The following is a 12486-nucleotide window of genomic DNA, read 5'->3' on the forward strand; positions in this document are numbered from 1 at the left end:
CTTAAGAGAAACGTAAAAAAAGAGATGGATGAATTGAGAATTTTGTACGTTATTTTATTTCTTTGTCCAATTCAGTTTTATTCACAGATACCTGTATGGAGATTTTAGTCCTTATGGTAATGTACTCTCAGACCTAAAGAAAGTTAAAGCTAGGAAGTAGGGTTCTTGAATGACTCCAGATTGGAAGATCTGGAGTCATCTGACTTGAAACATTGGTTCACAATTGAGTATTTTATATATTATGTTAGGAACGAGCATGTTTATATCTGTACAGGAGCCTTCATGGGGATCAGATCTCAACAGTGTGGAACTGCTAAGGACGGGTGGATTCCTTCCTCAAACCAGTGGTGAAGAATCATAAAGTCACATAAAAAACAATAATATTTTTAAGGTTAGTTAAAAATGTCACTGTTTTGTGCATTACTGACAATCTAACTTCACAAACATGATACAAATTTTGTTCTTTTATGTTTTGTGTTTAAAGGTCAACAGCATTGAACTTTGTACTGGGAGCATGGTGTGCTTCTAGCAAGTGGTCAAAATGCCTGGTAAGAAAGATACTAAAAAGGACACCAAGAAAGGTGGAAAACCTGAACCAGAGAAAAAAAAAGAGGATGAGAAGAAGGCAAAAGATGACAAAAAGGGAGCAAAAGATGACAAAAAGGGGGGAAAGGATGACAAGAAGAGTGGAAAAGATGATAAGAAAGGAGGAAAGAAGGGAAAAGAGGAGCCATCTAAAGGCAAAGATGAGGGGAAAAAAGGAAAAGACAAAGGAAAAGGTAAAAAAGTAGAGTCTGAAGAGGAAGAGGAGGAGCTACTGAGTGATGAAGAGGAGGAAGAGTTCAGTGAAGAAGAAGATTGGGAGGATTCAGAGGACAACAAAAAGAGAAAAGGGCAAGCGGGTAAAGCCAAGAAGGGTGGGAAGTCTAGACGTGGTGACGACTCTGAAGAAGATGATGAAGACTATGACGATTCAAATGAGGATGATGATGAGGAAGTGGCTCACGGTAAATCTAAAAAAAAATCTAAAGATGATCATCACCATAAAGGAGGAAAATCAGATGCAGATGTGAAGAAGAAAAAGGGAAAGAAGAAGGAGGAACCACTGGTTCCTGTTAAAGAAGTCCCAAAGAAAGGTCTGAAGAACATGTCAAAAATGTTCATGAAGTTTTCTGGCATCAAAAGACGCAAGAGCAGTGTAAAGAAACTGAAAAGCACATCACGTTTATTCCTTGGCTTGGGAAGGAGGAAGAGCCGGCTTGCTAAGAAAAAACGCCGAAAGTCTATGATGAAAAATACCTCACGGTTTATGATGAAATTTAAAAGTAGCCAAAAGAAGAAAAAGGAGAAGGAGGCCAAAGAAAAGGCAGCAGCCGATGGAGGAAAAAAGCCAACGTACATGCTACTTCGTCTTGGGGGAGGGAATTCAAATAAAAAGAAAGGGGGATTCTTCAGAAGTCTCTTTAAAAAGCAGGATGGCACAAGTGATGACTTCAAGAACAGTAGTGCCTTACTAGGCAAGGTTGCTGCAGCAACTAATTGGCTTACCAAACGGTTTCTGTCAAAAAAAATGCAAGAAAATTCCAGGCATCATGGCTTAGATGGCCATAGAGGAAAAACACGACAATCCAGCTCCAGACGGTTTCTGCATGGTTACCAAAACAATGGTTATACGTTTGGGGAGGAAGATGATGGATATGACCAGCACTATGTACTTGACCAGAGAGGTTACAGGTATGAAGATGGCTATGATGATTATGGAGTTGAGTCAGCACCAGGATATGCAAGATATGGTCAGTATGGATACTACGAGAATGAGATGGAAGGGGCAGACTATCAAGACCTGGGTTACTATGAGGAAGACGGACTCTATGATACAAATGTTGAATATTATGATGATGGATTTAATGATTACAATAACCTTTACTCCTCTGCCCAAGGGTATTATGACACTGAGGAAGCTGATTATGCTTTTGATTATTATGGGTACCAACAACAACAGGCAATGTATAATGATGAAGTCCTGGATTACTATCCTCAAATGCATATGGGTGGTATGTATGGAGGGGAAATAGGAGGATTTCTTGATCCTCAGACTCAGTTTTATTATGATGAAAATGATCAGGGAGCTTACTATGCAAATAGACAATTGGGTTACTCCAACATTGGGCCTCAAGGTTATTATGGGGATCCTGTTGTAACAATGGAAATGCAAGGAGGATTTCAGCCAGACTTTCAGGTTGGATATAGCAAGCCCGGAATATACCAAGACTTGAGCTCCCAACAGACTGCATTCCCACATGGAGGCCAACAGGTCTTTGAACTTGGAGTACCAGGTATGGGTAAAGTAGACAGCCTGAATGGGAACCAATATGTAGGTCATATGAATCAAATGGGGGATGATTTGGGAGGAATTCAGCAAGGGGACATAACATTTAGAGTTCCTAGACCGCAAGTGCGCCTGTTTGGAAAAGAGCGATTAGATGTTCCTCTGCCTCCTCCACCTACTTTGCCTCCCGATCCTGAGTTTGAAGACATGTCAGATATCCAGTATGAAGACCAGATTCCTCTTACACCATATCAACTCGAAGACATGTCATTTCAACAGCAAATCCCAGTACCAGAACCACAACTGCCTATGTTTCCTTTTCAACAGCAACAACTACTGTCACCACAACAGATACTATCCCCACAGCAGCCAATGATGTTTCAACAAGAAAATATGTTGCCCCAAATGATGCCCACACAGATGTCATCACAACAGCAGTTGATGCCCCAGCAAATAATGCTTCCCCAGCAGCAGATGATGTCAGAGCAGTTGTTCCAACAACAACCAATATCTCCACAACTAATTTCACCACAGGTAATTGTAGTTCGTGTCTGTCATTGCTTTAGTCCAAGAGGGAATGGTATATTATACCTAAGAAGACAATATTTGGAGATATTGAGGTGTTGTGACAAAGTGCTATATGTAGAACACACAGAAAGAGATTGGGGTAGAAAGTCATGTTTTTCCCAGCCAGCTTTTGCATTGGCATAGTTAGGAACTGTGGTGCTTGAAGGGGCTACAATTTTTTTCTAGCAAATTCGGAAATACTTTCCTGATAGTAATTTTTAATGAAGTTTCTCCAAACTGGAAAAAAATCTAAAGCAAGCAGCACAACAAAATTGAAATTGTCCATGGTGGTGCTAAGGCCAGCTGATTGATCTGATTGTAGGACATGTTATACACTATCTAATTTTGAAGGGAGGTGCTAAACTGCCCAGGCTGTTCCTTAACTAATAGACTGCTGTATTTCACATAAGCTTTATTAGCCAAATGGTAAAAAGAAAGTATATCCTTTTTTGGTTTTTGGATTTTAACATAAACATTATTTAGCCTTTGTATGATTTTATAATATAAAATTATACACCATGAAAGCATGTACTGTCTTTGTTTTTAGCATGACCTTATGTTAATACCAGCATAGTGCAATGTATGTCTTTCTTCACCACTGCAGATGATGGCAGACCCAATGATGATACCACAGAGGCAGGGTTACAGCCTCCCAACCATCCCAACACCAACAGCCATGATCATTAAACAAGCGACCATGTCTCCTCTCCCTACACGGCGCATGCAATCTTCTCCGACTCCATCTCGTCGCTCTGTCATTATACCCTCTCCACAAATGCAAAGGCATCCTTCAGCCATGGGTTCACCAGTCCCCACCCCTATGGCTGTAAGAAGGCAGATCCCCTCCCCACAACCTTCCATGAGGGGTGGGCTCATTAATGCTCAAAGACCTTCATCTGTTTTGTCTAGACAGATTTCACAACCTGCTTCTCCTATGGTGTCCCCAGTTCTTCATCGTAGAGGGCAGCCTCCGAAGTCACTTTCTCCTTTGGCCAGAGCATCCTCACCCCCTTATTCTCCCCGTGCCTCCGTAATTCGTCGTAGTCCTCCATCCTTGGAGAGAGGGTCAATGAGGCAGCATTCGCCCCTTTCATCACCCCACATTTCCAGGAGGATGCAAAGTCCCCAGCCATCACCCACTTCTGCTCGAAGTCCGGTGGGAGGCAGAAAGATACATGATCCACCCTCCCTTTACCCTGGTCATGCATCGCCACCTCTCTCTCCTCAACTAAGTCGAAGGCCTTCACCCTCTCCTTCTCATCGAAGTTTGTCTCCTGCAGGGCCTCGGCCAGCTCCATCCTCCCCTACTCTTTCTCGTCGTTCAACTCGACTGCTCAGGGATCCCACGCCATTGGCCAGGCCTAGGGCATTTGGAAATGTTCCTTTAGGTACTGTCAGGCCCTCACCCATGGGTCTCAGAGGGCGTCCAGTGCCCCCTCCCACACAAAATGTGAGCCCATTTCGTCCTTCTTCTGTGAGAAGTAATAGATCTTCTGTACTTACCATAGACTCCTCCCTTCACTCTTCTCCTTTCCATTCCCCTCTTATGGTCCACCGAACTCCCCTGGGGAGAAAAGAATCTGTCCGTCCTCCTCTTCGCCCCATTGCTCGAGGGCGTCCCCTTAGGGCCCGACAGTCAATTAGAAGCATGCCTCCCCCTTCTCCGCAACCCTCCCTTAAATACATGTCACGCAGTCCATCTCCACGCCTTTCTCCTCGACTAAATCGTCAGTCCGTTGTGTCAGATCCCTATGCTGATCCTTATGCTGAGCCATCACCACAATTTGTTGACCCATCTTCTCCCATGTTATCCAGGTCTTTGCAGAACCAAGATCTTAGATTACATTCACCTTCAACCCTTAGACCACAAGCACCCCAAATGGTGGGTATGGGTCAGATGGCTCCAGAATTAGTAGAATTTCAAGGTCCTTCAATGGAAAGGCCGATGTCTGTTTATGAGCAGCCTTTGCTCCCTTCATCAATGCTTTCTGGAGCTCTGCAAAACCAGGCAGTGAGAGGAGCATCCTATGTTTCTCCACTTCAGAGACCTCAGTCTCCATATGCTCCATCTGTACCTTCGTCTCCATTGCTTTCTGGAGCCATGAAACATAGTCAGGCAATGAAAGGGATGACCTCTTATCAAACTCCACAGTTACAATCACCATATGGACCAACTGTTGTTATGCCATATGATTACATCTCTGAGCCTGGCCCAACACCATTACTTCAAGATGCACTGCAAAACCAAACTGGTTTTCCCCCGCATCCTTATACTGAGGTATCACAACAACTTGTTGCTCCCTCATCTCCAATGTTGTCCCGTTCTTTGCAAAACCAGGCTATTCAACCGGATGCTTTTTCAGCACTTGCACCAGAAGCTGTCCAAATGGTAGGCATGGGTTTGATGGCACCAGAATTACTAGAACCTCATGATTCTACATTGCAGAGACCGACATCACCTTATCAGCAACCTTTGCTCCCTCCTGCACAAATGCTCTCTGGAGCTCTGCAAAACCAAGCCATAAGAGAAGCATCTTATGTTTCTCCAATTCAGAGACCCCAGTCTCCATATACCCCATCTGTACCCTCATCTCCACTGCTCTCTGGAGCCATGAGACATAGTCAGGCAATGAAAGGCATGACCTCTTATCAAACCCCACAGTTACAATCTCCATATGGACCAACTGTTGGTACGCCATATGATTACATCTCTGAACCTAGCACAGTACCTTTGCTTCAAGATGCACTGCAAAACCAAACTGGTTTGCGTAATGTGTCTAATTTAAAATCTCCCATAATGCAACAACGGAATCCTTATGCCCCAGCTGGGCCTCAGCTCCAGAGTGCTCTGCAACAAAACCCAAATCTCCGCCAGGCTTCCTTTCAGACACCTATGCAACTCAGACGGTCCTCAGTTGTAACTCAATCACCCTCTTCACCAATGTTGGGAAGAGCTCTGCAGAACCCACAGTTGATGCAGGCATCATACCAGCTGCCAGGAAGAACCTTTATGAGCCCGTATGCAGATCCACGTTCTTCACCATTGCTTGGCCGTGCATTGCAAAACCAACAAGTCCGGAGTGCCTCATATATAATGCCCGATGGATCAGTTATCAGGGTAAATAATATGTTCAAATAAATGTCTCTTCAAAGGCAAAAGGTTATAACTTCAATTGATATCCCTTCCTTTTACTCTCTATCTTAAACTCAAACAGGACCCTCGTCTACTTCAGAAGCCAATGTCACCTAACCTTTCTGGAGCTCTTCAAAACCAGCATCTGAGGATGGCTTCATATACTCTTCCCGATGGCACCATTATAGATTCTAGACAGAAAGTAACCAATGACCACCTGTAGTACTTTACATTCAGTTTAACAGTAGTTAATGTATACAGCTAACATATAATGCTTGCAATAATATTATAAATAATTATTACACTTTTTTTGTTCAGCATCCTATTTCCCCAAACCTCAGTAGGGCTTTGAACAACCCAGCCATACGTGAAGCTTCCTACTCTCTTCCTGATGGTACCATTGTGATAGACTCCAAAACAGAAAAGACACCCAACCTTACAGCAGCACTTCAGAACCCTTACTTGAAGAGTGCTTCGTACACCCTCCCAGATGGCACTATCATCATTGATCCACGGAAACCTACCTCTCCAAACCTGTCTAATGCTCTTCAACACTCATCACTGCGGAATGCCTCATTTACTCTACCGCAGGGGGTTCGAGACCCAAATACTCCAGTGTCACCAAATCTGGCAAAGGTTAGCTATAAATGGAGATTTCTTTTCTGGTTTTCTGATGTTTTTCCATATTTTTGTCCGTGTGTTGTTGTAGTTAGGACATATGGTTTCAAAATATTGATGTTTATATTTTTCAGTAATCTACTGCTTTGTTGTTGTTGTTGCAAACACTTTAACAGAAGTCATTTGTTCTTATAGGCTCTTGCTAACCAAGCGTTGAAAGCTGCTTCATACACCCTTCCAGATGGAACTATTATTGTGGACCCAAGGAAGCCAAAGAGTCCAAACCTGACAGCAGCCCTGCAAAATCCATATCTAAAAGGGGTATCCTACGCACTGCCTGATGGAACCATCATCATTGACCCAAGAAAACCAGCTGGCCCTAATCTTTCCAAAGTATGTTTTCTCTGTTCAAAATTTGACATAAGCTGTTCAAATTGTGGACTAAATTTAAACATATGATAGAAGCTTCAGCATGTTGAATTTATAGAGTATACATTTTATATATTGTATTACAGAAATATTCATAGCCATTGAACTTTTTCACATTTTTGTTGTACAACATTTTAATGGTCGAGCATGAGAGGAGTTTTTACAGCTGCTGGCTGGGGAAAACAAAGGCTGTTGCCACTTGGTTAGCAGCAGAGAAAGCTTCTACAGCTGCAACTTATTTACTCTTGGGACAGTGGAGGCAGAAAAGGGGAAAGCAGTGGCAGTGGCTGCTGGGATAAATGAAAGGGGAAAGTAGCAGCAGCTGCCTCTCTGCTAGTGGTGGATTACATGTGTGGGGTCAAACTTCCACTTCTTTCAGCTTTTGTGCGTCTCTCAGGCTTCAGCTTGGCTCACTTTGGATCCAGGGCTTCTTGGAAGAAGCAACATCTTTATCCACCAGTAATACAAGATATATAAGTTGTGGATATTTATTCCTGTTCTTTCACTTTCATTTTTTGGACTGCAATTCAGTCAGCTGCTATGTTGTGTTAAAGTACTTTAGAAAAAACATGGTATGATTTTGGTATGGATTAGTAAATACAGGCCAAAAATCCTGAAGTAAATACTATTAATTGTGATTGACAATAAGTGGCATGATTTGAAAATTGATGTGTTGTTAGGCCTGCCCAACACCTCTGCAGAAACTCAATCCAAGACCACATGAGTAATGAATGTTGAAGCAATAATAGCTCCCAAACACCATGTAAAGGGCAGAAATGCATCAAGAAATATTGTGTCCAATGTGTTGATCCACACTCAGCATGAACCATACCATGGAAGCAGAACTGCCCTAACTGCTACAAAGTGTGCTTGTTACTGGTATTACAAAATGACTCTAACTTAATTGTTGCAAGAAGCCATGTGACAAGGCCTGTTACAATAAGCAATAAATCAATCGATCGCATAATAAATTAAAAGGAGCTAAATCGTTTCCATTTGCATAATTTATCGTTTTTCTCTTTGCTCTCTCTTTCTACCAAAAACTGGATGACAAAAGTCTTCAGCCTGCTGCTTTGGTCTCAAGTGGTCCTTTCTTTTAAAGACAGTTTTGTTTACAGAGACTTCATAATTCATTTTATTTGTTGTCTCTGTTGTTTTTCTTATTTATTTTGGATATTTAGAATATCTTACAGTTTCAGTATTAAACTTTATTGATCTTTTAGAATGTCTATGAGTATGACATTATCATTATATTACTTGAAAATGGTCTGAAAACAAGATTATTGTTCATCAGAATAACTTTTGGGACAATTTATCATCCATCAAAATTTGTTATTGCGACAGGCCTATGTTGTACATCACAATGAACGTGTAAAGAGAAACTCTCCCCATATTTTTTCGCTTCCCAATTCTGCAATTTCCTTTATTGGTTCATCACTGAAAATTACAATAATACACACGTTTTTTTTTTTTTCTTCTTCTTCTTCTTCTTCTTCTTCTTCTTCTTTTTGCAAGGCACCGTAGGTTAGGGATTTATGGCCATTGTGATATTCATTAAGTTCTTTGATCTGCCCCTTTAGGCTCTTCTGAACCAGGATCTTCGAAGTGCGACTTACCGGCTCCCTGATGGTTCTTTAGTTATGCCTGGCCAGAAGCCATCCACTCCAAACCTGGCAGCTGCTCTTAGGCAGAATCAGGGACTTCGCTCTGCTGGTCTCTACCATCTCTCTGATACCTCAGTCCTGACAGGTGCACCCAAACCCACCAGCCCCAACTTGGCCTCTGCACTGCAGAACGAAGAGCTGCGTGGTATCACTTACAGGTGTGGAACTACATTTTTATTAGAAGCTGGACATTATAAAAAATGACTCAAGTTTACACAGTTTTGCAATGAATAACATGTTCAGCAGCTTATACTAATGAAGCATAAGGTCTGTTCCCAAGAGGTTATCCCATGAGGCCTGTTGAGGATCTGCCTGTGTGTGATAAATATTTCCCCTCAGCAAAATGTTCTTGCACAGATACAGAAAGGATGATGTTACTTGTAAATGATCAAAAATGTGGTTGAAACTGAAACGTATAAAGATGTTTACAGATGTTTAGATGTGGTTCAAAAGATCTTTGACATTAATCAAATAGCCTAATTTAGCCTGAATTCCAACATCTTTTTCAAAAACACCATTTCTGATGTGTTTTTCTGTCCTAGCAAAGACAAAATCTGGTCAACCTTAAAAACCATAACAAAAAATGTTTTAGAGATAACTAAAAAAAAAAACAATGAAATAATTCAGTCATAGTCAGTAGGAGAAACAATGTATAAGTATTACTTGCAAGAGTAATGAAAAGTTAAAATGGACATTTGGTTCCTGGACTCTATATTTTCTATACAAAAAAGGAGCTGTCCTTTGTTTCACAGGCTTCCAGATGGCTCTCTTCTCACACGCCAGTTCCGCAACCCAAAACTGTCCGACGCCATCCAAAATCAGCAGCTTCGTTATGCTTCGTACACTGTGCCAACAGAGCTTCAGGGGGAGGACCATCGCTATGCTGTGATACCCCCGTATGGACCACGATCTGGCCACTGGGCCAGGAACGCCAGAGGTGGAGGAGAAGGTGGGGAAAATGTTTGGGCAGCTGAAAGGGTTCTGCCGCATGGGACGGTTCAGAATTTGTCCAAGTGGTCCATGTACAAAGAAGATGGAATGTTGGAAGCATATTCACCAAGCCCCCAGGTTCCAGAAAAACAGCTCCAGAACCTGGACTGGACTCCTGGAAGAGCTAGAGTACCAGGTCAAAGCTGGTATGACAAGGTATCTGTTTTCATTCATGTTTCAGTCATAGTTCAAGCAATGGGTAAAATAGGTAAAATATTAACCAGATGAAAAGTCACAAGGTTTTTTCTTCAATGTTTACCATATTCCATAATCTATGTCAGCTGTGCAACCAATATTGGTTATGTTTCTTAAATTTAGAATGGGTTTTGTTGTTTTGTTGACCTAATGCCATAATAATTGCATATTAATTGTGTCTAGATTTTTTCTATAATAAGCATGCCCACAACAAACCACAGAGTTGTACGCTGGGCAGAGGGAATGGAAGACATGACTCAGCTCCCGTAAGCACAATTCAGACCAAATAAAAATATTTCAGATTTTCTTCCTGCTACATTCTTTCGACGATTGTGTAGTTTAAAAAAGACATAGCCTTATGACAGGCTAAAAGTTAAATTTTTATTTGATGCAGCACTTCAGTAAATTTGTGTGAAACAATTTCTTTTCCAATCTTAAAAGATGAATTCATGCCATTGCAACAGAAGTTTAAGAAAACCCAGATTGTCTCTTTATAATATTAAAGAATGGATTTCAAAGTGAATGCATCACTGCTAATTAATTGTGACTGTGTTTTCAATGGGTTTGCCTTTAATTTCCTCTGTTTAATTTCAGTGAGCTGAATGAGACCACTGTTCTAATGAACCTGAAGAAACGTTTTGACCATGAACTTACATATGTACGTTCAGCGTCTAACATGACAATAAACTAATCTGTCCAAATATCACAAACACTAAGCGAATTCCCTTATTTACTCTGTTCCTTTCCCTCAGACCTACATAGGGAACATTCTTGTGTCTGTGAATCCATACAAGTTGCTCAACATCTACGGCACAGACATGGTGCACCAGTATGAAGGCCACGGTCTGAGTGACAACCCACCGTAAGACCTTGATGTTGTGATCCTCACTCAATTATTACTTTGTAGAATTATGTTTCAATGTAATTACAAGTGTTTTGCAGTATTTCTTTAAAAGCTTTGCAAACGGGTTTTCTTCTATATTTTGGTCTGATCGACCAAAGATCATTCTGCTGGGGAATTAAGCACTGTTCTTAATTCTTTTGCTGCCTCTAGCTGGTTTTCTTTCAATGTCACTCTATATTCCACCCATGTCCCATTCAGCTTTCACTAGCTTCCTGTTGTTTCTGCTTAAGAAAAACATCATCACAGCATGATGCTGATACCTCCATGTTTCACTGTGGGGATGGTGTGATTCAGGATGAGTTTTGTCTCTGTTTCTCTCACACACAGTGTTTTGCATGTGGGTCAGTAGGTTTAGTTTTGGTCTCGTCTGCCGATCAACTTCTTCCACGTTTCCTTTGTTCCTTACAGCTTATAGCAAAAGCTAAACAGGACTTCTTATTGTTTTTTTCTGCTGTTGTTGGATAAAAGCCAAATGTAGGAGAGAGTCATAATTAGTTCTTATTTATTCAGATGCTCCCGCTTGAGTTGTGGGTCTCTGCATCTCCTCTAGTTTTACCACTGACCTCTAGTCTGTTCCTTTTGGTAATGTTCTGTTTGTTGTGCTTTTCAAATTAGTTGATGTCCTTGATAAGTTAGTAGTTGTGGTATCATCTTTCCATTTTTAGAAAATGGAAAGTGAAATACCTATGGCTTGGAAAATTGCTTCAAACACTATTGCAACATAATAATAAAATACAAGGTTTGTGCTTGTAAAAATATGTAAAGGTTGGAGGTGTAAGGTACTTTTGCAAGAATACTTTCATATTATTGAACTGTATCAGTTACAGTTGTGCTCTTGTTCTGAGTACGTCTACATGGTAAGCCGTACTTAGAGATGCAGTATCATGGTAAGCAGGGTGTAAATGCCTGCGCTCTCATATGTAAGTGATAGGCTACTGTTACATTGTAGCTGGTTGGTTCCCAAGGCAGCGTTTGGTCATGTTTTTCACTACCACATATGCATTAAACAGACACACTCAGCACCCAGAAGTGACAGGCGTAAAAATAATGGTCATTCATGAAAAATGTCTTTGTGTTGCAGTCATCTCTTTGCCATTGCTAATCTCTCATATACAAGCATGATGGATGCCAAAAAGGACCAATGCATTGTGATCAGGTATGAAATGTTGTCACAGTTGCTGCTGCTAATATGTTTTTATTAAATACTGATTTCAGTAAGCAGCTCTTAAACTTTACAAAATATTACCATTTTAATGTCTTTTCTCTGGGAACTGTTAAGGTACCAAGAACGATGAAAATTCTTCATCAATATTGTACAAGTATGACCTAATAAATGGTATATCTGTAATTCAGAATTGTGTTACCTGAAGATACCAATTTTTAAGGCCATTTTCTGGGAGCTACAGAAATAAGAATATCATAAAAACTGTCATTTCAATAAAATTCATATTATATAGATATAGCTTTTTTATGCACTCATCCACCCTTTTTCGTGCCATACCTGACCATTTTGAGAAGAACACTCTTCTTACCAATTAAAACTCCTGCACTGTACGCTCATCATTTTTCTTTTTCCAGTGGAGAAAGTGGGTCAGGAAAGACTGAGGCCACTAAGCTGATCTTGCGTTACCTGACAGCCATAAATTACAAACGCAAC

General features: G+C 41.0%; 1 protein-coding gene across 1 annotated transcript; it reads left to right on the forward strand.

The window, feature by feature from the left end:
* The first annotated feature begins 420 nt into the window (after positions 1 to 420).
* LOC148160318 (uncharacterized) lies at positions 421 to 10195 on the forward strand. The gene is made up of 9 exons (XM_088008498.1): positions 421 to 2863; positions 3501 to 4710; positions 4888 to 6014; positions 6112 to 6231; positions 6348 to 6665; positions 6843 to 7040; positions 8657 to 8898; positions 9493 to 9886; positions 10109 to 10195. Exons 1-9 carry the CDS (start codon positions 542 to 544, stop codon positions 10193 to 10195), a joined length of 6018 nt encoding a protein of 2005 aa, XP_087864624.1. The 5' UTR covers positions 421 to 541.
* Positions 10196 to 12486: the final 2291 nt, after the last annotated feature.

This window comes from Poecilia mexicana, unplaced genomic scaffold, assembly GCF_051168715.1.
Source record: "Poecilia mexicana isolate PSO_F unplaced genomic scaffold, ASM5116871v1 scaffold_2, whole genome shotgun sequence".
Lineage (NCBI taxonomy): Eukaryota > Metazoa > Chordata > Actinopteri > Cyprinodontiformes > Poeciliidae > Poecilia > Poecilia mexicana.

Bases quoted from the DNA above. Each gene is read 5' to 3' on its own strand.
- LOC148160318 (XM_088008498.1), top strand. From the start codon at position 542: ATGCCTGGTAAGAAAGATACTAAAAAGGACACCAAGAAAGGTGGAAAA. The intron at 7,041-8,656 runs GTATGTTTTCTC...CTGCCCCTTTAG, and splicing joins CTGGCCCTAATCTTTCCAAA to GCTCTTCTGAACCAGGATCT. The intron at 8,899-9,492 runs GTGTGGAACTAC...TTTGTTTCACAG, and splicing joins CTGCGTGGTATCACTTACAG to GCTTCCAGATGGCTCTCTTC.